This window comes from Miniopterus schreibersii (assembly GCF_964146895.1).
Source record: "Miniopterus schreibersii genome assembly, chromosome: 20".
Taxonomy (NCBI): domain Eukaryota; kingdom Metazoa; phylum Chordata; class Mammalia; order Chiroptera; family Miniopteridae; genus Miniopterus; species Miniopterus schreibersii.
This window is the reverse complement of record NC_138122.1, coordinates 26,003,930-26,029,659: the sequence shown is the minus strand read 5'-3', so window position 1 is coordinate 26,029,659 and position 25,730 is coordinate 26,003,930. Positions and strand designations below refer to the sequence as shown.

General features: G+C 59.8%; 1 protein-coding gene across 2 annotated transcripts; it reads left to right on the top strand.

Annotated features, from left to right (window-relative positions):
• The first annotated feature begins 2,636 nt into the window (after positions 1-2,636).
• ABCB9 (ATP binding cassette subfamily B member 9) lies at positions 2,637-21,062 on the top strand. Of its 2 annotated transcripts, none has more exons than XM_081122901.1 (12): positions 2,637-2,802; positions 6,763-7,461; positions 9,464-9,578; positions 10,092-10,171; positions 11,092-11,297; positions 13,274-13,471; positions 14,194-14,322; positions 14,954-15,142; positions 15,624-15,797; positions 17,747-17,906; positions 18,296-18,432; positions 19,849-21,062. In XM_081122901.1, exons 2-12 carry the CDS (start codon positions 6,855-6,857, stop codon positions 20,107-20,109), a joined length of 2,256 nt encoding a protein of 751 aa, XP_080979027.1. In that variant the 5' UTR covers positions 2,637-2,802; positions 6,763-6,854; the 3' UTR covers positions 20,110-21,062. The 2 variants fall into 2 exon arrangements, with proteins under 2 accessions (XP_080979027.1, XP_080979026.1); XM_081122900.1 differs by having other exon boundaries at positions 10,041-10,171.
• Positions 21,063-25,730: the final 4,668 nt, after the last annotated feature.

Genomic DNA, 25,730 nt, shown 5'->3' with positions numbered 1-25,730 from the left:
CACACACAGAGCCTCCCTCACTATCACGTCCTGCACCGGGGTTGGACATCGGTTACAATGAATGAAATCACGCTGACACAGCACCCAAAGTCCACAGCATACTTTAAGGGTTCACTCTTGGAGCTGCGAGGTCTCTGGTTTGTGACCCTGTGTAACGATGTGTGTCCCCCACTGTAGTATCATACAGAATAGTTTCACCTCCCTAAAGGTCCTGGGTGCTCTGCCCATCCCCCCCCAACCCCTTGTAGCCACTGACCTTTCTGCTGTCTCCATAGCACGTAGCCTTTCAGGCTGGCTTCTTCCACTTGGTAAATAAGCATTTTAGGTTCCTTCATGTCTTTTCATGGCTTGGCCGCCATTTCTTAGCGTTTCTTACCCCATTGCCCGGATGGACCATGGTTTGTTTACCCAGTCACCTGCTTTCTTCACCATTTGTTGAAAAACAAAAAACAAAAAACGATCTTGGCTGTGCTATATTTATTGCCCTTGGTCCTCTGTCAGAGATCAGCCGGCTATATCTACGTGGGTCTATTTCTGGTCCCTCTGTCCTGTCCCATCGATCTGTCTGGTTTTTGCTCAGCGCCACACTGTGTTGGTTACTGCAGCTTTACAGTAAGTCTGGACGTGGGCGGGGTCAGCCCTCGGACTTTGCTTTTTTCCTTCAATATCCTGCTGGCTCTATTCACACAGCAAAAACGACAGGGCGGGGGTTTGGACCCAGCTCCGAGTCGCTCTAACGTTTGGGTAATCCATCCAAGATAGGCCCTTTGGGTACAATCATGTGTTTGCTTTTGTTTTTGCACAAACGGTAACATACTTCAACTGTATTCTGTCCCTTTTTCAAAAAATAAAAAAACCATTGATTTTTTTAGAGAGAGAGAGAGAAGCATCGACTTGCTGTTCCATTTTTGTGGGCACTCATTGGTTGACTCCTGTATGGGCCTTGACCAGGGACAGAGCCCGCAACCTTGGTGTGTCGGGACACGGCTCTAACCAACCCAGCTACCGGGCCAGGGCTCTGTCCCTTGTTTCTACTCAGTACGTTTAGAAGGTCATTCCATTCCTTGGTGTAACTCTGCATATAGATAGATAGACAGATTTGTTTCCACCGCTGTAGGGTGCTCCGCTGAGCAATGCTGTGTAATTATTTGGCCAGTTCCCTGTGGAAGGATATTTAGGTTACTTCCATTCCAGACTTTTGCTACTGCAAAAACCATCCACAAGCTAGTATCTTTGCTCCCCTCTAGGAGTCTATCTATAGAAGAAATTCCTACTGGGTCAAAAAAAAACCACACACACAAAAAAGTGTGTTTTAAATTCCAAACTTCACCCAATTCCCCTTGAAGGAGGCTCTCCCATGTGACTAGCTAGCGGAGGCTGTTTTAAATCAGCGCTTTAGGCCTCTGGCTGAAGGATGAGGGGTGTGGACATACCTGCCCCCCCTGCTGCCCCCCTGGGCCTTGACCTACTCTCCCCAGCTCTCCTTCGGGTCACACTGACCCTTCTCTGCGCCTCCAATGGCCAGGCAAGCTCGCCGGCCAGAGCCTTTCGGCCTCGCGAGGAAGGCCTTCCCCGGAGCCCTGCCGGGGCGCCCTCCCCTCCCCTCCCCGGCGCCTTGCTCCGAGAACCCCCCCAGTTACGCAGCCCTGGGCGCGTTCCGCGCCTCCCCAGTTCCATTCCCTTTGCAGGCGCCAGAAATCGCCCTGCGCACCTGCCTGTCGGTCTCCTGCCTCCCGCTGCCTGAGGGACGGGACTTTCCTGTCTCTTTCTTACACGCTGCAGGGTTCCAAGCACCCAGCGCCCGGCGCCCAGCACCCACTCAGGGCGCGGGCCCCCTCCCCGCTGCCTCCCCTCCCAGCCCTCGCTGCCGCCCTGCCCTGTTCCCCTCCGTACAATGGGTTCCCTCCCAGCACGTGCGCTCGGCGGGCTTATCACGTGTGTCGCCCGCCCGCGGCCCTCGCTAGAATGTGCGCCCCAGAAGGGCAGGGGTCTTGCTCTGTTCCCCGGTGTCGGAAACGCTGAGAGGGGGCCGGGCACCCAGTAGGTGCGGGGCGTGCGTTTGTTGAATGCATGGGGAACCGCACCCCCACCCTCCCGGGAGAAAGGCGGGTTGAAAGCCCGCGCCTGCAGCAGGTGAGGACGTTTCCGTGCGCAGAGGGCCCGCGGGGGGGGCGGGGCTGGTCGCAGGTGGGCGGAGGCCCCGCCCCGCCCTGGAGGCCCCGCCCCTCCAGCTGGCCCCGCCCCCACCAGCTGGCCCTGCGCCCGCCCCGCCCTGGAGGCCCCGCCCCCTCCGGCTGGCCCTGCGCCCGCCCCGCTCTGGAGGCCCCGCCCCCTCCGGCTGGCCCTGCGCCCGCCCGCCCTGGAGGCCTCGCCCCCACCAGCTGGCCCTGCGCCCGCCCGCCCTGGAGGCCTCGCCCCCACCAGCTGGCCCTGCGCCCGCCCCGCCCTGGAGGCCCCGCCCCCTCCGGCTGGCCCTGCGCCCGCCCCGCCCTGGAGGCCCCGCCCCCACCAGCTGGCCCTGCGCCCGCCCCGCCCTGGAGGCCCCGCCCCACCAGCTGGCCCCCGAGGCCCCGCCCCGCCCCGGAGGCCCCGCCCCCGCCAGCTGGCCCCGCGCCCGCCCCCTGCGCGCCGACCTTGCAGCCGCGCAGCCCGGGCGGGAGGCGGGAGGAGCGGAGCGAGCTCGGCGGAGCGGGCGCGGCGCGGAGCGCAGTTTCCACCGGGCGGCGCGGAGCCGGCGCCCCGACGACCCGAGTTCGCTGCGGCCCCTCCTCACGGCTTACCTGGTGCCACGTTAGGTAACAGGTAAGAGCGCGGCGCCCGGGGCCCCGGACGCGGGGGCGCTCCAGGCTGGGGTGCCAGGCAGGGCGCAGGCCCGGGGCGTCTGGGTGCCCCTTGCCCGGGCGTGGAGCAGGCATCTCCGTGGGAGGTGGGAGCCTCCAGAGAGCCTTCCTGGCCTCCGCCCCGGTGCCCCCGCGCCCGCAGGCCCCAGCCCCCCATCCCTGCAGCATCCTTTCCACGCCCGCAGGGTAGATGTTGCATTATTATTTTTTTTAACCCCGCAGGTGCCACTGCCTCTTGGGAAACGGTGGGAATGCCTCTGGGGAGGATCCTGGGGTGGCTGTTGTCGCCCCAGGATCCACTGGCTTGTCTTCCCAGGCTCCCCGCCCCACACAGCGGGACCTGCCCACGCACCCTGAGCGCCTGGGGCTCCTGGGCCCGCTCGCCTTAGCGCACCCCTTCCCTCAGTCTCCCCAGCCCCCTGCGGCCTCATGCATTCACCCTGGAGTTAGGCCTGTGGGTTCCTGGGACCCTCCCTTGTTTCTGGGCCTCTGTGAAAACAGGGGGCCCTCTCCCCAGACCTGATCTTCAGTAAGACAGCTTTAAGCTGGTCTGACAGGACTCCCTGCCCTCTGTTCCACCCCTTGGTGATGGTTGACCTCCATTCCCCTCTCCAGATGGAACAAATGCCAGGTGACAAGAGGAGGGTTGTGGAAAGGCCACGGCAGCTCCTCAGTTTGCCTCGCCCAGAGCCACAATCACCTGAACCAACTTTTGAGTCCCAGCATGGGAGGTGGTGGGCTCAGCAGTGGTGGGAGTCAGGATGGAACAATGTGGACCCAGCCCAGCGCTGGCCATGTGTCCTGAGACCCCGCGGGGACACCACTCCACAGACCTGGCCTCAGCCAGCCAGGGTCCACCGAGCAGCGAACGGGCCTTTTCACCGCTGGGCAGCGGATGGCCACTGGGGTGAAACGTTCACCAGGTTAGGGATGACCTGAGCTGCCTGGGCCACCCAGGTCCCTCAGGACCCTGTTCTTTCAGTCCCTGGGAAAGGACCCACCTGGAGAGGGAAGTGTTGGTTCCAGTCCTGCCTTTGCCTAATCTCTGCATGTCACTTAACTTCCCTGAGCCTCAGTCCCCTGATCTGAAAAATGGGGATGACTGTGAGGACCTCCGGCCCACCAGCCTGCTCACCTGCCCCGGGGTGGTGGCAAGGATGAGCTGAGAAGGGAGGCGCAGGCACGCAGCACTTAGTAACAGCCCCTAAACAGTGGCTGTTGTGGGTGAATAGTAATCATTTATTATCTCCCGGCTGTCCCAGACTTGCCTGACAGCTGGAGGTGCCCCAACCACCATTTCTTCTACTGGAAAGAAAACCCTTTGACTGGCAGGACCTCCGTGGGGTGGGGCCCCTTGCTAACCCTGTGTCTGAGGTCAGGGCGAGGTGCCCCTGTCTTCCTGGGCCATGCTAGCCCTGGGCGGTGTCTGCCCTGGCCTCTGTCCACCACCTTCCCCTTGTCCCTCGGGCCATGTACACGATGTGCCCTCCAGCTGCACCTGGCCAAGTCCTCCAGCTCAGGCAGGAGGAGGGACACACCTCCAAGCAGCCCTGTGGCCCTGACTCCCTGCCACACGGTTGTGGCTGGTGGTCTTTTCCGCTTCACCCCACCACTCGGTAACTTGAAGAACAGCACAGTGGCCTGTCCCCACCCAGGGCTGTAACCCAACCGGAGCTGGACTCTGCCCCATCGGGGCCTGGACTAGAAGGACCCGGTACTCGGGAGCTGGGGACCACGGGCTGTCACTGCTCTGCCTCCCGCTTGCTGGGTGACCGTAGGCAGACTTCGCCGCCTCCCTGTCTGAACCTCAGTTTCCCCATCTGTAAAACACAGTCCAGATAGCCTCTGATGCTGGAGTGCAAAATTTTGTTTATTTTGGTGAAGATAAACCGGGTCTCCTGGGTAGGTGGCTGTCCCATGGGGTTGACATTACCCAAAGCAGAGGGGTGTCAGGAGGGAAGTCCCCCAATGACTAGGAGTGGAGACAGGGAGAGCTGGCCAAGCCTCTGGGCTGGTCTCTGGCAGATCTGCCTCGGGCCCCACTTCTGAACCCCAGATCCTTTCTGGGGGCTGAGAGGGACTCCCTGTGCCCACCAAGAGGGGAGCAGCATCAACGTGGCTGGCAGGGCCTGTACAGCCGACAGTGGCTTGGCTGGGAGGCCTGGTGGGGCGCCAGGCCAGCAGCATCCCTCCCTGGGCTTCGACTCACGCTCACCCACTCACTGGCTCCCCGAGGCCTCTGCATTGCAGCAGGCAGGAGCTAAACCAGCAGCCCAGCTAGGGCTGGGGGCGGAGCAAGGGCCTGGCAGGGGGGTGTCGCTCCCTTGTCCCCACCCCTTTGGTCCCACCCAGCCCTGGCTTCCTTTGGAGTGGCAGCTGCTGACAAGGTAACCACCTTCCCCAGAGACTTGAGCTGGCCTGGAGTACCGGGTGTGCAGGCAGAGCCCAGGCTTGGGACCATCACGCCCCTGGGTCCCCTCAGCACCTCAAACCCCTCCTCAGCATCAGTAGGAGAGGGTGTTTTGAAGGATCAGGGCTTTGCAGTTGAGAGCACAGACTCTGGAACTCGAAGGCCTGGGTTCACATCCAGATCTGCCGCTTCTTAGCTCTGTGACCTGAGGCAGGTTGCTTAACCTCTCTGTGTCTCAGCTTTCTCAGCTATACAGTGAGGATAGTAATAGGATGCTCCTGAGGCTTAATGCCTGCACATTCCTTAGAACACTGACCTCAGTAAGCATCAGCTGTCATTACCATTATTGTCACCATCATTGTTGTCATCACTGTTACCAGCTCCACTTGGCAGAGCCCCCTCTGGTATAGACTCTGTTTTCCTTAGACAAGCACTCCCTGAAAGCATCGATGAGCATCCTAGCTTAGTTTAGAGGCCAGACTCTGGAGCCAGACAGTCCCAGCTCTGCTGCTCACCAGCTGTGTGATCTTGGGCAAGTTCGTGACTTCTCTGGGCCTCGGCTTCTCCACCTGCTAAATGGGGATGACGACAGCTTACATCTCGAAAAGTCATCAGGAGAATTAAATAAGCGGATACATGGTGATGTACAGGGCGGGGCTCGTGGGAAGAGCTGTGCAAGTTACCTTGGCCTGTAGTTATTGGGCGCCTGCCATGTGCCAGGCAGGCGGCCCAGGGCTTGAGTGAGCTGCTGGGATCCCTCCCACACAGGCTCAGGTCCTGGCTTGGGCCTCTGTTGGCAGAATGATATAGGGCACATGCTTTTGCCTTTCTGTACCTTGCTTTCCAAGTTAACAGTAACAATATTTATAACAGAAACAGGGGCCACTTATTGCACTCTGCTCATCTCAACTTCATCTGCAGAGTCCTCCAGATCCCTGCCCCCTCACCTCTCTGACCGCATGGGTCCTCTTCACGTCCCTCAAGCACATGGGCACAGTCCTGCCTCAGGGCTCTTGAGCTATCTGTTCCACCCATCCAAAATGCTTTCCCCCCAGATGCCCACGGGGTGGACTCCCTCACCTCTTTCAGTCGTGCTCAAGATTTACCTTCACAGCACAGTTCTCCCTGGCTGGCACCCCCTATATAAAATCGCCCTCACCCCATGGCCCTCCCTCTCCTACCCCCCTCTCCCCGCCCCCAACCCTATCTCTAACATACTATATCATTTATTTATTCTGTTTAGTGTCTATTTCTAGCATGAATGTGTCCTCTCCCCAAGAGCAGGGATCTCTGTTATTTTTGTTCGTTGTTAAAGAACAGAGTCTGGCCCATAGAGGGCGCTCAATAGCTACTCCTTGAATGAATGGAAACCTCACAACACCCCGGTGAAACCAGTTCTCTTGCCGTTTTATAGATGAGGAAACTGAGGCTCAGAGATGCCAAGTGACCTGCTCAAGGTCACACAGCCAGCCTGTAGCAAACCCGACCCCCTCGCCCTTTTTGCCCTGACAGGTCTGGCCTTGCCCCGCAGACGATGGCTTCGCCCCCCGTGAGCTAGAGCCTGCCCCACCTTCCCCGGTGCCTGCCCGCCGCCAGCCAGCAGGATGCAGCTGTGGAAGGCGGTGGTGGTGACCCTGGCCTTCATGACCACGGACATCGGCATCACCACCGCCATCTACGCCTTCAGCCACCCGGACCGCGGCCTGCTGGAGGACATCCGCCACTTCAACATCTTCGACTCGGTGCTGGACCTGTGGGCGGCCTGCCTGTACCGCAGCTGCCTGCTGCTGGGGGCCACCATCGGCGTGGCCAAGAACAGCGCCCTGGGGCCGCGGCGGCTGCGGGCCTCGTGGATGGTCACGGCGCTCGTGTGCCTCTTTGCGGGCATCTACGCGATGGTGAAGCTGCTGCTCTTCTCCGAGGTCCGCAAGCCGGTCCGGGACCCGTGGTTCTGGGCCCTCTTCGTGTGGACCTACATCTCGCTCACCGCCTCCTTCCTGCTCTGGTGGCTTCTGTCCACGGTGCAGCCGAGCACCAAGGCCCTGGAGCCGGGGGCAGGTGCCGAGGCCGAGGCCGAGGGCTTCCCGGGGGAGGACCGGCCACTGCCGGAGCAGGCGTCCGGGGCCACGCTGCAGAAGCTGCTGTCCTACACCAGGCCCGACGTGGCCTTCCTCGTGGCCGCCTCTTTCTTCCTCATCGTAGCGGCGCTGGGTAAGCGAGCACCGCGGGCCTGCCGGGCACCCAGGGCGCCGGCCCCTAGGGCTACAACCGCCGCCTCTTGCCTCTTACATTTTAGCATTTACTTACACCGTTCAAGCAAACTGATAGAGAAACAATGAGAGTTTCAGTCCTAATTCTGCCCCTGATCCCCCGGATCCCCCAGAGCTAACTATCGGAAAAGGTTCCGGAAACTTCCAAGTGGGCCGGAAACCACTTTGATTCATTTCTTGTATATGCTTACGTAGCTACGAACCAATAAGAACACCTTACTCACCCCGTCTCACGATCTGTTTCGTGTTTTGCCTTTGGCACTTAACAATATATTCTGAAATGTCCCCAGTCAGTACCCTGTTCTTTTACTGGGCTGCATAATGTTCCACCGTGCGGTCACACCCAGCGATTTGGTAGGCCTCCTGTTGTTGGCCTCTTGGGTGGTTTTTCTCTTTTTCTCTTATGGCTTATAACCCTGTTCACACCCGGTTCACGTGAACGTGGGTATAAGTAGAAATAACTCCTGGGGGTGGGAGCCCTGAGGCCGAGCACCGTTTGTAACGAAAGCAGAATAGACTAGAGACCATGCGAGCGTGTTGCCTGTGGTAAGATTAAGTGTTGTTTCGTGAAACCTTTGTTTCGGTCTTGTGTGCCTGTGTGCTTGTGTTTGTTACTGTGGGTCCAATATTTTGACAGACTGGAGAGTTTCACACGATTCTCGTGCAGACCGGACGAGAGGGTTTGCTCAGCACAGCGCCCGCGCCCAGTATGGGCTCGGGAAACGCGCTGTGGTTATTACCAGCGTTAACTGGTGCTTGCTGGGGTCAGAATGCAGCTGGAGCTCACTGGTGCCCTTCTCTCCCCTGTGGGTAAACTGAGGCAGAACTTCCACTTGGCTGGAACTCCACCAGCAGTGGCTGGAGACTGGAGGCCCAGGCCCTCTAGGCTGCCACCTATGGTCCCTGTGCCGACGCCAGCAGAGGGCGTCAGAACCCCACGGAAGTCCCTGCCCGCCCTAGCCCGTCTGTAGAGCTAACAGGAATTCATTCACTGCCCTTGACTGAGCGCCTACTGCGTGCCCGGCCCGAGCCCAGCTGTGGACCATGGAAAGGGCTGCAGTGAAAACAGGGGCCCCAGCCTGGCCTGGCCACGCTCCACCCCATGTCCTTCATTTCCAGAAGATGAGAGTGGGCGTCCCGGATTTAGGGGGGGAAGGGGCCAGGAAAGACCACTCCCCAAATTGGAAACTGGTTTGGGTTTGAGACCTGGCCCTTTCTCCTCAATGCTGTGTGACCTCTGGCAAATTACTCAGCCCCTCTGAGCCCCCCATTCCACCTCTGTGAAAGGGGTGGCATCCCCTCTCAGCCCCCTCTTCTTACCCCTGCCCAGGGTGTTGTGAGGATACAACAAGACAAACGGGTAGGAAATAATCCGGCAAACTGTGAGGTTCCCCACCAAGACGGACAGGGGGCAGTTCCCGGCCCTGCTTGGAGCCAGAGTATCAGCAGCTTCCGAGGCTGCCACCCGAGGTCCCTGCAGCAGCCGAGGCCTGCTTCCCACTGCCTTCTGGGAGCCCCAGGGGCAGGACTCCCCATGCCTGTGGCCGAGCGGCCCAGATCCTCTGGGGCGAGTGGGGTGGGGGTGCAGAATCTGAAGGAAGTGAACTTTGGAGTCCACCTGGGCGGGTGTCATCTCAGCTGTTTAGTTTCATTTTCCTCAGCTGCAAGGTAGGGTGACAGTGACCAACTTCACAGTGAAATGCCGCTCGGGCCCCGTGGCCCCGTGGCCGGTGGCCGCGATGATACCCACACACTCTACAGACTGAAGCCCCCCTGCTTCCTGTGTCCCTCTTCTCTGAAAAGTGGGGTGTGTGTATGGCCCCCCCCGTCCTGCCGAGAGGAGGAGTTTGCTGGTGGGGGGTGGGGGTGGGCCCCCGGGGCTCCGGAGGAAAGGCCCCGGCTCCCCGGCTGCGGACGCCCCCTGAGCCCCCGTCTCCCGGCAGGAGAGACTTTCCTCCCCTACTACACGGGCCGGGCCATCGATGGCATTGTCATCCAGAAGAGCATGGAGCAGTTCAGCACGGCCATCATCATCATGTGCTTGCTGGCCCTCGGCAGGTAGCCGCTCGCAGCCCCGCCCGCCCCGCAGGCCACAGTGGGGACAGGGGTCGGGGCAGCTCCTAAGGGGCAAAGGAGCCAGAGGGGCCCCAGAGATGCCCCTGGTGGGCCTGGTCCCCAGCTGGTCACCGCAGGAACCAACAAGCAGCTGGCTCAGCACCCGTGTCCCTCTGGTTGAGCCATGCCCTCCTCCAGGGCTCCCCTGTCGCCCTCCCCGCTGGTTTCCAAGGGCCAGCCTTGTGTGCTTTCTGAAGGAGAGGGGTCCAGCTGGCGAAGCTGAGTCCTTTCCCCCCATAAACACAGCCCCCTTTTTGCCCCCACCTTGGGGGCTCCGGGTGGGGACCAAGCCCCAGGAGGCTGCGCCGGGGCCCCGGGCCTGCCAGCAGCGGGAGGGTCGGCGGTTTGGTGGTGGGTTGCTGGAAGGACGCCGTGCTATGTATAACATCTCTTATCTGCAATTAGCTCATTTGCCGCAGGTATTCGGGGCGGCATTTTTACCCTCATATTTGCCAGACTGAACATCCGCCTCCGGAACTGTCTCTTCCGCTCACTGGTGTCTCAGGAGACGAGCTTCTTTGATGAGAATCGCACAGGTGGGTCCCCCCGGGGCCTTGGGTCAGGGTGGGCTTGCCTTGCGCCGAGGAAATGGATGGGCGCGTTTGGGGTCTCCAACGCTCTGGCCCTTCCTGCCGACCAGCGCAGGATGGAATTGGCCTAGGAGGCAGGCTCGGGCCTCCGGGAGGCCTGAGCCCTGGGGAGCTGGCCTGCTCGCCGAGGTTTTGGTGTGAGCTGTGGCCACTGTAGGACCCTGGCCAGGCCACCCGAGGTCCCTGCAGCAGCCAAGGCCCTGCTTCCCACTGCCTTCTGGGAACCGCAGGGACTACCCATGCCCGTGGCCGAGAGGGCCCAGATCCTCTGGGGTGAGTGGGGTGGGGGTGCAGGGCCAACATCGCAGGCTCTGGGATGGACCAGCCTGGGCCCAAGCCCTGGTGCTACGGCTCAGTAATGTAACCTCGAGGCCTCTGTTTTCTCATCTCTAAAATGGGAACAAGAGCAATAGCCACCCCATGGGGTTGTGAAACTCTTAGCTCAGCGTCCAGCAACTGGTAAAAGGGCCTCGGCTCCTTCCTCCCGCAGCCCAGATTTTATTTTTGTGGGAGGGAATCAGGGATTCACCTCTCTGCCAGGGACAGTGAGGAGACAAGGGTTTGGTTCCAGCTCAGTCACAGACAATCCGTGTGGCGCTGAGCAAGCGTGCTCCCCCTTCCGAGTCTCAGCTGCCTCCTCTGTGCCCCATAGATCCCCGTTTGGGGGATATAACATCACAAAATGCCAGTGACAAGGGCTGGGCTCAGAGCAGCCCTTAAGGGGGCATCCACTCTCCTCCCCTCCCCATCCCCCTAGAAGACGGAGGAGGCCCGAGCTCCTGGGTGCCTCTCAGTGTCCCCTGCCCCCGCCTGCAGTGGCCCCGTAGCCACAGCGGGAGCTGGGAGCTGAGCTGCCTGTGTTCCAGGGGACCTCATCTCCCGCCTCACCTCGGACACCACCATGGTCAGCGACCTGGTCTCCCAGAACATCAACGTCTTCCTGCGGAACGCAGTCAAGATCACGGGCGTGGTGGTCTTCATGTTCAGCCTCTCCTGGCAGCTCTCCCTGGTCACCTTCATGGGCTTCCCCATCATCATGATGGTGTCCGACATCTACGGCAAGTACTACAAGGTAGGCCGTGGGCTCGGACGGCTCCGGAGTAACCCCTCGGAAGGGGCTCGGGAGCCCCGGGGGGCTAGTGAAGGACTTGTCGGCCAATAAATATTTACTGAGCACCTACTACATCCCAGGCAAAAAGATACATCAGTGAAACCGATAAGGGCCCCGCCCTCAGGGAGCATAAATTCCAGTGGGAGACACAGAGGATGAATAACAGCAAAGATAGTGACGTGTAATATGGTAAAAGATGGTCAGTGCTGAGGGGAAAAAAGAAGTGATGAAGAGAGATTGGGGGCAGCTGCAGCTGTAAATAGATCTTCCCGAGAAGGTGACATTTGGGTCAGGAGTCGGCCACTGGGGGGAAGCACATTCCAAGCAGAGGGCACAGCCAGTGCAAAGGCCCTGGGGTGGGAACGTGCATCTGAGGAGCCTCAGTGAGGCTGGAGTGATGAGCGAGGGAGAGGAGAGGAAATGAGGGTGGGGAGGTGCCGGGGCCAGACAGCGTAGGCTTAGTGAGAACTTCGGTTTTCGCTCTGAGTGCAAAGTTCACTCTTTCTGTGGAGAGTCTGTTTTTGGGGGGATGCTTGGGCCCCCGTGAGCGAGGCCCTTGCCCGTGCCCTGGCTCACTCACCTTCTGCCTCCCAGGTTGGTGGGTGCCCCAAGCCCCAAGGGACCCAGGCTGTGCTCGGACAGCTGCAGGGGGCCCTGCTCAGGGGTCCAGGCCTGAAGGGCGCGGGGGACTCCTGAGCGGAGAGCTCTGACACGTGATCACCTGGGAGGAATCCTTGGTGTTTGTGACCTGATCCAGCTCCAACAAGAATCCATTCCCCACAACCCTCGTGTCACCTGGCAGGGCCGCCCAGGAGGGCCCGCTCGCCGCCTGTTCTGGGTCACGGGTCTCACTGTTTTCCTCCCCAGTAGGAAAAGTAAACTTGCCAGTTGGAGTTGGAGCCAGTTCCCTTCCTGCGCTCCCCACCCCGCCCTTCCTGCCTCCCGCCCTCCCCAGCCCCTGGGTCGGGGCAGGAAACCCCCGCTGCTCCAGCCGGGCGCCCCGCCCGCCCCGGTGCCCACCTCAGGCCCGCCCCAAGCCCAGGCCGCGGGGCCTCAAGGACGCTCTTTGTCCGCCCGCCTCCTCCCCACACCTGAGTGCTGAATATAGCCACCGAGTGGTCGCCACAAGCCACACGCTGCCGACAGCCAGAGGTGACTGGGGCGTGGCCGACCCTGGGCACTGAGTACACGGCACAGTTCCGACGGCCGGGCGTGACTCAGAGGTCATGGGACAGGACATGCCCGTGCGTGGTCCCCGCCTGGCCTCCGGGCAGCCTCCGGGCTGGTTTGAGAAGCTCAGTGCGGTGACCGTTGCAAAGCCCGAGCAGCGCTGCCCTGGGGCCTGCCCAGGGTCCACCTCCAGAACTCTGGGGGCAGCAGCCCCGGGGGGCAGACACCTGAGACCACGTCTCAGCCATCTGTCCCCTACGCCCACAACACAGGCAGACTTTATAGCCCCTGCCCTCTGCCACGGTCTGGACCTTGGCTGGGAGGTCAGCCTCCCACCTGACTTAATGTGGGTCGGTGATGTGAGTGGCACCCTGCACCCCGCTCCGGGCACAGCCTGAACAGTCATCCAGGGGCTTCACTGTCTTCCTGTCAGCACAGGATCAGGAGCTCAGGCTCCTTGCCCCAAACCGTCTGGTCACGAGTAACCTCTGGTCACTGGAGATGACTTAGCGTTCGGCACCCCTGTCCCTCAGGGCTGGGACTTGGGCGCTCACCCCAGAACCCAGCTGCAGTCTGATCTCTGAGTGCATCAAGACAGGCTGGGAGGAGATGGGGGAGAGCTGGGTCTCCCCTTGTGTCCCTGGAGCTCCCTGCATGCGGCTGGCACCAGCCAAGGCAGAGAAGCCCAGAGAGGCCTGGGGGCTCAGGCCGACCGTGACACTGTCTGTCTGGGGTCAACCCCTCCTTGTGCCCATCCCTGCCCATAGAGGCTCTCCAAGGAGGTGCAGAACGCCCTGGCCAGGGCCAGCAACACGGCCGAGGAGACCATCAGCGCCATGAAGACGGTGCGGAGCTTTGCCAATGAGGAGGAAGAGGCCGAGGTGTACTCGCGGAAGCTGCAGCAGGTGTACCAGCTGAACAGGAAGGAGGCGGCCGCCTACACCTACTACGTCTGGGGCAGCGGGGTGCGTGCCCCTGGCCCCGGGCCGGTCCCACCGCGGGGGGACGGGACACGAAGGCGGGGGCCCTCGCTTGGGACATCAGCCGGGCCCCTGAACGGGGTGGCAGGCGGTTGCACTTGACTTTACTGCCCCAGTGCTCTGCGTGTGCATGGAGGCGCTCCCCAGGAAGGGACGCACACCCCAGTGAATGTCCCCACAGGGACCCCTCTGTCCCTACCTGTGGGGTGCGGGGCAGGGGCTGTCTTCTCAGCTGGGGGAGCATCCTGCCGAGGCCGGAGTCACCCCGAGGCCAGCCAGGGCCTCACTGTGTGACCTCAGCCAGTGGGCTCAACCTGTCTGATCCCTGCTCTTCCCAGAGGACGGGGGCCTATGGCTCCCGCTTGGCCTAGCCGAGGGTTCGGGGCCTGATGTGTGTGCCAGGGCCTTACAAAGCAAGCCTTGTTCTCGGCCAGGCCCGTGGCCAGCTCCAGCTCCAGCTCCAGCTCCAGCTCCAGCTGGGGACCTTTGCAGGGAAAAACTCCACTGGGGGGCGGGGGAAGGCGTGAGTGACAGACGGGCACCAGCCCGTGGGAGGGTGCTGCTGGCTGGGGTTTCAGTCTATGGCTGGGAGTGCAGGGCCCACAGCTGCCCTCACCTCCCCCTGCAGCCCGGGGCCGGGGAATGGGGCTGGGGGAAGACGTGAGCCAAGCCTCCCGTGACCAGCACCCCTTTCCCTCTGCCCCCAGCTCACGCTGCTGGTGGTCCAGGTGAGCATCCTCTACTACGGGGGCCACCTTGTCATCTCCGGGCAGATGACCAGCGGCAACCTCATCTCCTTCATCATCTACGAGTTTGTGCTGGGAGACTGTATGGAGGTGAGGGTCCGGCTTGGGGCCGGGGCTCTGCAGGAGAGAGAGGGCTGTGTGACCCGGGGGAAGTTCCTTGAGCTCTCTGTGCCTCAGTTTCCTCATCAGCACAAAGGAGACAGCAGTAGACCCTACCTGGTGGCACATCCAAAGTGCTCCCTGAAATGCATCGTCATATTATTTACAGTTATATCGGGCATATGTTTTTTTAACCCAGGGAGATGTATAGTATAAATTAAGACCCTTTTTTTAAAAACTGGCATTTTCCCAACACTGCGGCAGCTAAAGGAGAAGGTTCCATTCCTGTTTTGCCACATTCTGGTCAACCGGTTCCTTTAGCTTCCCTGCTTCCGTTTCCTCCTGGGGAGGGGGTGGTGACACCCACCCCTCGGGGCGGTGCTGAGGTTTAGCTGCACCCCCCGTGAGGCGCTGGCTCCTAACACATCAGCGCTGATTACTCCTGTCCTCACTTTTTCATTGTCGTGAATTAGCAGGTGGGACCCCAGCAGCTTCCCAGGGCCCCCAGAATGGATGCCGTGTCCTTGCTTTCTCCACACCCCCCTCATCTCCTGGCACCACGGGCGGGGGGGATCCCAGGAGCGGGCTCAGTGGGACAGGAACGTGTCTCCTCCCCCCGCAGTCCGTGGGCTCTGTCTACAGCGGCCTGATGCAAGGAGTGGGGGCCGCCGAGAAGGTGTTCGAGTTCATTGACCGGCAGCCGACCATGGTGCACGATGGGAACTTGGCGCCTGACCATGTGGAGGGCCGCGTGGACTTTGAGAACGTGACCTTCACCTACCGCACTCGGCCCCACACCAAAGTCCTGCAGGTGAGGGGGAGGTCGCGGCCTGCCCCGGTCATCCTCCCCCCACCCCCGGCTCTTGCGGCTCCCCCACGCCAGGCCAGGGCAGTGCAGCCGGGAATATGCAAGGTCCCTGTGCCCTGTGCAGCTTGGGCTCCAGTCGGGCTGGGGAAGACTGGCTATTAACAGAAGGGCGGTGTGATAGGAGTCATATGCAGGGCTGATGTAGCAGTCAAGGAGGGCTTCTCGCAGGAGGTGACATTTGAGCTGAAACCTGAACAAGGAGCAGGAGGCGATCAGGTTGCTCTCTGCAGAAAGAACATTCCAGGCAGGGGAGACAAGTATACAAGTGCCACCAGATCCTAGATAAGAGAGCATTCCAGGAGCCAGCGGTACCCAACCATGGCAGAGGGGCCTGGGGTGGGCTGGGAAGGGCGCCCGCCTGTGTCTGGGGCCGGAGCACCAGAGCCAGCGGCCCCACACGGCGGCGTCTGTGTGTTCCTTGCAGAACGTCTCCTTCAGCCTGTCCCCAGGAAAGGTGACTGCACTCGTGGGGCCGTCGGGCAGTGGGAAGAGCTCCTGTGTCAACATCCTGGAGAACTTCTACCCGCTGGAGGGGGGCCGCGTGCTGCTGGACGGGAAGCCCATCAGCGCGTATGACCACAAGTTCCTGCACCGAGTGGTATGTGGCGGCCCTTTCTCCGTCCCAGCTTCTCTCTTGTGAGCCGCAGCACAGATGCAGTGAGGAACCTCGAGTACATGTGTGGTTCAAAGACTAATCACCAATGTAACACCACCCGAATCAAGAAACAGAACACCCCGGCGCTCCAGGAGGCCCTCAGAAGCAACATCTCACCCAACTTTTAAGATCATTATTTCCTTTTTTTTCTTCCCAAATACAAGCATGAGTTTATTTAGAAAGTCACAGAAGTAGAAAAAGAAAAGTGAGCCATCTGGGCTGCGTGGGCCCAGGAAACAAGTTACAGAGGCAAACAGAGGGCCCTTGGAGCAGAGAGGGTGAGAGGCTGGAACCACAGCACGTGTGTTCATCAGTATGTGGCTTCTGCCCACAACATTATTTGTGAGTTGCATCAGGTTAAGGCTGTGGTTGTAGCTCATTCCTTATCAAGACTGGAGGATAATCCCCTGTGTAAACATGTCACGCGGTCTACTTCTGCGTTCTGCCTTTAACGGATATTGGGGTTGTTTCCTGGTTTGATACCAGCAATGCTGATGTGGACACAGTTGTCCCTGTTTCCTGGTGCACACGGGTGCAGCTGCTTTCCCAGGGTGGATGCACAGCCCGTGTTCGCAGCTACTGCCACCAGGCTGGTCACACACTTCACACCCCAGCAACAGCAGACGAGAGTCCCAGTAGTTGCACATTTAAGTCATCCCCAGGACTCAAAGGAGGCTGTCGGTGACTGCACAGTTTTGGGTAATCCTTTCAGAAAAGGAGCCTCAGTACCTTACTCTGTGCTGACATGGAGCAGGAACACCCTGGATGGTCGTTCGGGTTGTACCCTGCACAAGAAGCACCAGCTTCTGAGGACGCACCATTTGCGTCATCAACGTTTTTTAAAAAATGTCTTTTTAATGGATTTTAGAGAGGGGAAGTGAGAGAGGGAGAGAGGTAGAAACATTGATGAGATAGACCAGCCGCCTCCTGCATGCCCCCTGCTGCTGAGGATTGAGCCTGCAACCCCGGCATGTGCCCTAACTGGGAACTGAACTGGTGACCTCTTGGTTCATAGGTTGACACTCAACCACTGAGCCACACTGGCCGGACTCCTAAACACACATTAAGTCATGTGAGAACCTGAGGGTTGGCACAGAGGTTCCACGTAGAGTTTCCTCCCACCTCACCTTTCAAATCGCACCCCGTGACAGTGACCAGCGTTAGCAGTTCAGTAAATATCCCGTCCAGCCTGTTTCCCATCTCTCTATATATAATCCATCGATATATAAAGGTCCATGTATAGTTTTTAAAGAAAAACAGAACCATGCTCTGTGTGTGTGTGTCTATGACGATTTGATTTTATGGATGCACTGTAATTATTTAACCAATCCCCGATATATGGACAACTAGATTTTAATTTTAATTTTGCTCTTTACAATGTTGCAGTGCTATGCTCCATGCTATCACTTCTGGAGGCCACATTCCTAAAATGGGGACCATGGGACAGCAGCTGCTTTAAGTTATCCTGTTAGAAGGAGGGAGGTCTGGCCTGTCTGGGCTACGCCCGCCCTCCGGTCGCCCCGTATGAACCGACTCGCTCACAGAGCTGCCGTCTCCCCCCTCCCTCTCTTTCTCTCTCCTTCCCAGGGCAGGACAGGGCAGACAGCGAGCTCTGTCGGAGGTCGGGGCACTAGGCTTAGGCCAGAGCGGCAAGCTGAGCGGGCCCCAGCCTGGGGGTCGGGGGGGCCGGGGGCCTGTGCAGAAAGCGGATTCCATTGTTGGGAACGAAGAGAGGCGGCTGAAGGCAGCAGCCGGGTGCAGCCCCGATCATATTTCAGACCCAAGACCCCTGGCGTCAGTCAGCCGGGCCGGGGGCTGGCGAGGTTCCTGGTGACAGCTGGCCGCACGTGTTCCTGGCCTCTCATGCCCCCTCCCTCCTCCTCCCTCCGCAGATCTCCCTGGTGAGCCAGGAGCCCGTGCTGTTCGCCCGCTCCATCACCGACAACATCTCCTACGGCCTGCCCACCGTGCCCTTCGAGATGGTGGTGGAGGCCGCGCAGAAGGCAAACGCCCACGGCTTCATCATGGAGCTCCAGGACGGCTACAACACAGGTACCCTCGGGGCCCGGAGCGCCACCCTCGGGGAGGCGACCCTCTCGGTTGGTTACCCATTGCCCTCGGCCGGCTGCCCTTTATTATTTCGGGTGAAATTCACGTCACATAAACGTAGCTGTCTTCTTTCTTTAAATATGTTTTTATTGGTTTTAGAGAGAGGAAGGGAGAGGGAGAGAGAGAAACACTGACGTGAGAGAGAAACATCAATCGGCTGCCTCCTGCACGCCCCCTCCTGGGCATGGAGACAGGACCCCTGCTAACCTCACTTTTCCTGGAAAGAGCAGCCCCGGGGCAGCAGGGAAGGCGGAGGGAGGGGGCTTCTCGCTCACCCCAGGGCTGCCCGGCCTGACCTCCCACTCACTTGTCCCTGTGCCTCCGCCACACAGAGACGGGGGAGAAAGGCGCCCAGCTGTCGGGTGGCCAGAAGCAGCGGGTGGCCATGGCCCGGGCTCTGGTGCGGAACCCGCCTGTCCTTGTCCTGGACGAAGCCACCAGCGCTCTGGACGCAGAGAGCGAGTTCCTGGTGAGTTGCGGGTGATGTTGGAGCAGAGGGTGCTAGCAAGGGCTTGGAGATGGCCAGGGGCTCTTCTGGACGGTCAGCTTCCTACTCTAGGGCATTGTGTCTGTGTGTGTGTGTGTTTAAAATGTTTTTATTGATTTTAGAGAGAGAGGAAGGGAGAGGGAGAGGGAGAGAAACATCCATGTGAGAGAGAAACGTCCATCGGCTGCCTCCTGCAGGCCCCCTACTGAGGATCGAACTCACAACCCCGGCACGTGCCCTGACCAGGAATCGAACCGACGACCTTTTAGTGCACAGGCTGGTGCTCGACCAGTGAGCCACACCAGCCAGGGCCGTTTCGGTTTTGAGGAAAGGAAAGGAGGGAGCCATGGGGGCCCTGGGGTAAGGGTGTCCCAGGAAGAGGGGCAGCAGGCGCACAGGCCCCGAGCGGGTTCACAGCCCAGCCCGAAGGCCGGTGTGTCTGGTGGGCGAGGCAAGGACAGAGTCAGGGGGAGACACAAGCGCCTCGGGCCCCAGTCAAGAGTTTGGACTTTTAAAAAAAGTTAATAGGTTTTTATGTTTTAGAGCAGTTTCAGGTTTCAAAAAAATTGAGCAGAAGTACAGAGAATTTCCACATGTCCCCTTTCCCGCCACCAACAGCCTTCCCTGTTATTAACATCTCGCATTCTCGTGGTACGTTTGCCAAAGCTGACGGACCACCATTAAGGCGTCATCGCTAGCTGGGGTCCGGGCCTTTACGTTAGAGGTCCCTGCTGTGGGTTTTGACGAACGGAGGATGCTGGGTGTCCACCCCACAGACACAGACTCGCCCCACAGCCTGGAGTTTGGGTTTTATATCAAGGGGAACACGAAGCCGTTGGAGGGCCTGGAGCAGGAGCTCACCCAGAACTGACTAAACGTTCTTACGCCCACGGGGGGAGTGGGACAGGGAGCCGGGCAGGGAGGCCGCGGACGTCCAGGAGTGGCGGTGGAGGTGGAGAGGCGGGACAGAGCGGGGTGACTGGGGAGATGGGGTCCACAGATCTGCTGTGAGCTGGATTTGGGCCACAAGGGAGGGTGGGGAACGGAGGGCGATGGTTTTGCTGGCGTGAGCTTTGGAGGCCGATGGTGAGACCGTCCCCCAAGGCCAAGGTTAGAGGATGGGGCGGGAAGGCCGGAAGATGACCCGGTTAGGGCCCATCTGTCAGTCACTGGGCACTGCCCTTGTTGCCAGTCGCTGTGCCCTGGCCCCCGGGAACGGAAACCCAGGGAGCAGGTCCTGGCAGGCCCTGGCCTTACGACGAATGGGGAACTGAGCTCAGCGAGGCTCCGCGCCACTGGGAGGCGGCAGAGCTGGGATCGAAGCCGGATGGGGTGGGTGGCGGGTGGATGGGGTGGGCGGTGGGCCCCCGTGCAGACCGGCCCCTCCTGTCCCCCCAGATCCAGCAGGCCATCCACGGCAACCTGCAGAAGCACACGGTGCTGATCATCGCCCACCGGCTGAGCACGGTGGAGCGGGCGCACCGCATCGTGGTGCTGGACAAGGGCCGCGTGGTGCAGCAGGGCACCCACCAGCAGCTGCTGGCCCAGGGCGGCCTCTATGCCAAGCTGGTGCAGCGGCAGATGCTGGGGCTCGAGCCCCCCCTGGACTGTGCCGCGGGCCACAGCGAGCCGCCGGGCAGCGGCTGCCCCAAGGCCTGACCGTGGCCCCTGCCTCTCCCGGTGGGGCAGAGGCCCGGCACCCACTTGGCAGATGTACCCACGGAGGGAGGGTAGCCCTCAGCTGTCCCAGAGCTCGGGCCCACGGCGGCGGAGGGGACCTGCCGCGTCCCACGTCCCACGTGTCGCTGCTTCCTGCATCTTGCCCTGGTTCCCGTTTCGTTCCCCGGCCGCCACCAGCCCTCGCTGCCACGAGCCGCTCCCTCCATCCGGCAGTGGAGACGCCGAGGTCTCTCCACCTGGTCTCCCAAGGGTTCCACGTGAAGGTCGCGTCACCTTTTTAAACCAAGTTCTCTCCAGGTGGTTTTGTTTTGTTTTGTTTTGTTTTTAACTGGTTGGTTGGATGGGACCCGGTCTACTCCCAGATTTCAAAAGCATTTTTCTAATTGGGAGTAACAGTGGGCAGGGTCACTGAGATGTTCTAGAAACTTCTGAGCCAGGAGCGAATGACCCTTCCTAGTAGCCTAGGGGAGGTCGGGGGGAACTAGGCCTCTACTATTTGCCCCTGGAGAGAAGGGGCTTCCCTGCCCCCGAGGGAAGTCACAGGGAGGGGACTTTCTGTCTCTCCCTCTTCCCAGCTTTGTGAGTCAGGCCCCGGGCGGCCCGGGAGGGTGGGAGAGGCCTGTCTGTCTCCCGGCCCTGCCGCCTGCCAGATCTAAGCCAGTCTCACTGTGAACCACTGTGAACTTCAAATGGGGGAGTGAGGGGCTGGCCAGGCCTGGCGGAGCCTAAGGGTGACCCTGGCCCAGGACCCAGCTTTAGCCCCTCACCCCACCCCCCACTCTGCTGTCCCGAGGCCCTTTGATGTTTGGGAGACGCGTTCTCTTTACCCGATCAGTGGATGGGAGGGTGGCAAAGTTCAGGGTCTGGCTTTGCAGGGAGATTGGGAGATGTTGGGAGAACTCGGTCAATAAAGTGTACTACCTCTGACCCCTGACCTCCGACCTCTTCCTGAGCCACCCGCCCCATCACCTGGTTAGGTTTTTCCATCGGGCCAGCTCTCCTTCAGGCCCCGCCTGGGGTAGTCGTGGAGAGACTTCGGGAGGGGTCTCGGGCCTCTCCCCGGTGTCTGGGTGTCCCGGGACCCCCAGCGCTGACATTCACATCGCTGTCTGTCTCCCCAGGGCTGCGCTGGGTGACAGAGCCCTGTCTCCATCAACCCCCCGAGGCGTCTGTGCCTCCAGGGAAGGCCGAGACCCAGCAAAGGCCACCTGCTCTTTTCCCTTAGGGCCCAGCACCCCACGCCCACACCCACGCCCGCCCACGGAGCTGAGAAATGGTGCGGAGCAGAACAGCTCGGTCGGGTCCATCTGTCCCTTTGTCAGTCGGATTCTTCCTTGGGCTGCTGAAAACCCTCCCACAGCGTCTCTGTGCATGAAACCCAAACACACACACACACACACACACACACCCCACCTGCCTTTCGGCCTCAGGTTTGAACCCCCCATGATCTGCTGCAGCCACACTGGCCCCCTGAGCTCATTCTTGCCTCTGAACCTTTACACCGGCTGTTCCTTCTGCCTGGCACACTGTTCCTTCCACTCGGTCCCCAGCGGGTTCCTTCTCACTGTCTCGGCTCATGTGTCCCCACCTCCACGACAAGTCCTAAATGTGTAAGAAGCACGTATGTGCGTGTGACCCCAAGCACAGGACACCTGTGAGAGACGCTTGGAGGGCGTGTTGACATTGGCAGCAAAGGCCACAGATCAAATATTAGATCCGAGCTCTCAAATAGAAGTTCCTCCCGGAGCCGCGCGGCCAGCCAGCTGTCAGGAGCATCGGGCCCGCTCCCGCTTTCTCTTCTGCTTTTCCATTCTTTTGCCTTGGTGCAGAGAGATCTTTCTGTTCCATTAAAAATAGAATTGGGTGCAAGCCTGAGGATCGATGGCAACCAAGGCTCGGCGTCGGGTGACAAAAGGGGGAGGTGGGGACTGCGGCTAACAGGAGAGCTCGAGCTCCAGGGGGTGCCCGGGACTGGGCGCCAGCGGCTCGGGCCTACAGGAAGGCGGGGCAGCAGGTCTTCAGATACTTCCAGAGAAGTTGGCAATTCCAGTTTTAATATGAGATCAGCTGCTTTTTATAGACAGGCTCGAATTATTTTTACAAAACCGAGGGTCAGTAAAACACATCTCCGGGCCGAGTTCAGCCCGTGAGTCACGTCTGCAGCCTGTGTTTGTTGGGCCTGTCCTCCCATCTGCCCATGTCTCTGCCCACCCGCCCCCTCCCAGGCTGGCAATTCCAGGTTCCCCTCCCTGTCCCACGCCAGGGAGTCAGTTCCAGGGCCCCAGTTTGCAAACCTGAACCCCTAGTGGTTCCAGAGACCCCACTAGCCCCCCTGTAGAAGGCAGATAGGATTTTTTCCATACAGGGGTGGGCAAAAGCAGGTTTGCAGCTGGGCGACATTATTGTCATAATCAGAACCTGCGTGTCTTTCTTCCACACACCACTGGAAACGCACTTCTGCCCATCTGCCGGTGTGACGTGGAGAGCCGTGACTTTTGCAGCTGACGTTTTCTGTGTTATGATTAACTGAGCAGATATGGCTGCCTGCCCCGGTCCCAGGCACCCCGCTAGGCAATCGCTGTGGTCAGAGCACCGGCCACGGGGACCCAGAGCAGGCTGAAGGCTGGCTGAGGATCCAGGGGCAGGGAAAGGACAGGACCAGCCCAGGGCCCAGGGCTCAGGAGGGCCGCCCATCCCCCAACCCCCACCACCTCATTTGCTTAATGCCCTGCAGCCTCCGTCTTGAAATTTGTTTAGTTTAGTTTAGTTTTGTTAATCGTCACCAAGAATATTTTTCCCCCCTCCCCTCCCCAGGGTATTTTTTCCATTAGTATTTAGAGAGGGAGGGAGGGAGGGAGGGAGAAACATCGATGTGAGAGACACACATCGATTGATTGCGCCTCCTGCACACGCCCGGACGGAGCCAGGGATCGAACCCGCAACCCAGGTACGTGTCCTTGACCGGGAATCGAACCCACGACCCTTCGGTGCACAGCCGACCCTCTAACCACTGAACCACACCAGCCATTGCTTGAAATTCTTAATAATGTTTCAACGAGGGGCCCGGCATTTTCATTTTGCACCGGGCCCTGCAAATGAGGCAGCCAGGCCTGGGTAGTGGTCTCAGCTGGAGGCTGGGCCCGGGGGGAGCCTGTCCCCACAGCTGTGCCTCTGGATCTGGGGGGAGGGGGCTCAGAGAACCCTAGAACCAGCACTCTGCCACACCCCCAGGTCCTCACTGTGGGCTTTTCTCAGGTCACCCCCTCCTCTCCCATTCCCCCCCCCCTCCAAGCGGGTCTCTGAAGCTGAGTTAGCGCCTTAGGCAGCAGCAGATGGGTTTTTCCAAATGGTTGTTCCCGGCAGACTCTGACCCAGAGCGCGTGTGTGGGGGGGAGGCTGTTCATCTGATTTGGGGTCATGGTCGGAGCTGACAGCTCCAGGGGCAGAAACTTGGGGCCTCGAGATGCTGCTCCCCAGCTTCAGAGCCACAGAAGAGGCTGCAGGGGGGCTCGGTGGGGCCGAGCACCCTCGCCTGGGCGTCAGGAATGATGGTTCCTCGGCGCCGTTCCGGTATCCATCGCACGGGGGCTGTGCCCACGTTCCCCTCAAGCCCCCAAATCCGCTTTCCTCCCCAAGTCTGGCTGAGACCTTAGGGAGCATCCGTAGCTACTGGGCTCGGAAACCCATCCCTCCTCCTCTTCACCAGGCTGCCTGGTGCCGTTGAGCGGGTGGGGGCCTGCACGCAGGTGCTCAGCTGCGAGATGGAGCCCCCATCGACCCCCCTTTACCCCAGGGGCAGTACTCAGAGGAGTACACAGGCCAGAGGGCATAAGTGAGTAGGTGGAACCAGCTGTAAGGCATTAGGGAGCAGTGGGGACTGTGGTGAAATGGAGACCTCGCTCCCCCTTTAAAGGGGGCGCCAGTTGTTCAATTCTGCCCGCTTTCACCACAAGGAAATGGGTACCAAATGGGGCCCGGTTCCCCGGTTTTTCAAGGGAAGTTGGCCAACCACATTTTGTAATCTCCCAGTTTTAACTGGAGGCATCTCGTTCAAGCTTTTCCAAACACAAGCAGGCCAAACAAAACAAGTCCTTGGGCTTCTCGATTGTGCGCTCCGGTTTATACCCACAATTCAGCTCTGAATTGTCCTCCCGATTCTTATTCTCTTGGGTATTTGTTTTTTGTTTTTTTAAAGTATGGACCCTGGCCGGGGAGCTCAGTTGGTGAGAGCGTTGTCCTGATACACCAAGGCTGCAGGTTCCGTCTCCGGTCAGGGCACTTACAAGAATCAACCAATGACGCGTGAATAAGTGGAGCAGCAAATCGATGTTTCTCCCCCCCACCCCAGCACATTTATTATCTCCTTTGTTTGAATGACCATCCCACAGAGATTAGCACCTAGATGGATAGATGATAATGCTGACAATGATTATTCTGGTAAAAAAACACACACAAAAAAGGCATTTTCAATGCACCAGCCAGTGAGCACCAAGGACTCTTTTAATCCTCACAAGCTCATGAGGCAGCTATTGCCATTAACCTTATTTTTCTAAAAACAAAATTGAGTAACCTGCAAAAAGTCACACAGCCAAGTGGCAAAGCTGGGACTTGAACCGGCAGCCTGAAGCCCTGAACCCCACCCGGGAGCCCTTCACCAGTGCCCAGGGCTGACTAACAGGCTGCGGTGGGCACCCAACTCCCCGCCCAACTTCTTCGGCACCTTGGTCTTTTCCTTTCCTTTGCAATAAGTCACTAAGGGTCACTCGTTCCAGCCCGAGGAGCTGGGGCCTGCTGAGTCACTCCGGGAAGCTTGGAGGAGCAAGCTCCTCCCTGTTCCTGTTCTTTCCGGGGCCGGGAGGAGCCGTCTGAGTCACCCCAGGGTGGGCCCCACAGCACCTAAACTGTCACATCCCTGCAGCTCCTACCTGAGATCAGACATTCAGCAGCGATTACTACGTACCGAGCGCCTACGGCGTCCCGGGTGCTGTGCTAGGCTGCGGGTCGCCACGGGACGTAAGAGGCAGGGGTCACCTACGTTCTAACGGGCCCTGAACCCCAAATGGTGAAAAAGACAAGAGAGCGATTAGGGAGAGGGGCGCCGCTTGCGCCTCGGCGAATGAGCCAGACGGGTTGCACTTGGAGTTACCGTGCGACCCAGCCACCCCACGCCTGGGCATAGACCCCGAAAAATGAAAGCGGGTCTGAGCAGGAGCCCGCGCATGGATGTTTGTCACAGCAGCCTGACGGCGGGAACACCCCGAGCGCCCCTCAGCGAGCGGCTGGACAAACCGCGGGCTCGGCCTGTGGAGGGAGCACTGTTCATCCCCCAGGAAAAGGAAGACGCTCTGGCGTGTGCTACAATGTAGACGAACCCCGCAAACATTGTAGCAACGTAAGAGCCAGACCCACAAGGCTACAAACTGTAGGGTGCCTTTTCTGAGATACGCCCCGAATAGGCCCATCTGCAGCCCGAAAGCAGGTGCAAGGCTCGCAGGGCCGGGGCGGGGGCCGGGAAGGGGCTGCTAAGTGGGTGAAAGGTGTTTTTATGGGGTGGTGAGAAGGTTTCGAAACCCCCGGTGGTTGTGCAACATTGTAACTGC

Coding starts and splice junctions, on each gene's coding strand:
- ABCB9 (XM_081122900.1), top strand. CDS start 6,855: ATGCAGCTGTGGAAGGCGGTGGTGGTGACCCTGGCCTTCATGACCACG. Junction 7,462..9,463: donor CCTCATCGTAGCGGCGCTGG/GTAAGCGAGCAC, acceptor GTCTCCCGGCAG/GAGAGACTTTCCTCCCCTAC. Junction 15,798..17,746: donor ACAAGTTCCTGCACCGAGTG/GTATGTGGCGGC, acceptor CTCCCTCCGCAG/ATCTCCCTGGTGAGCCAGGA.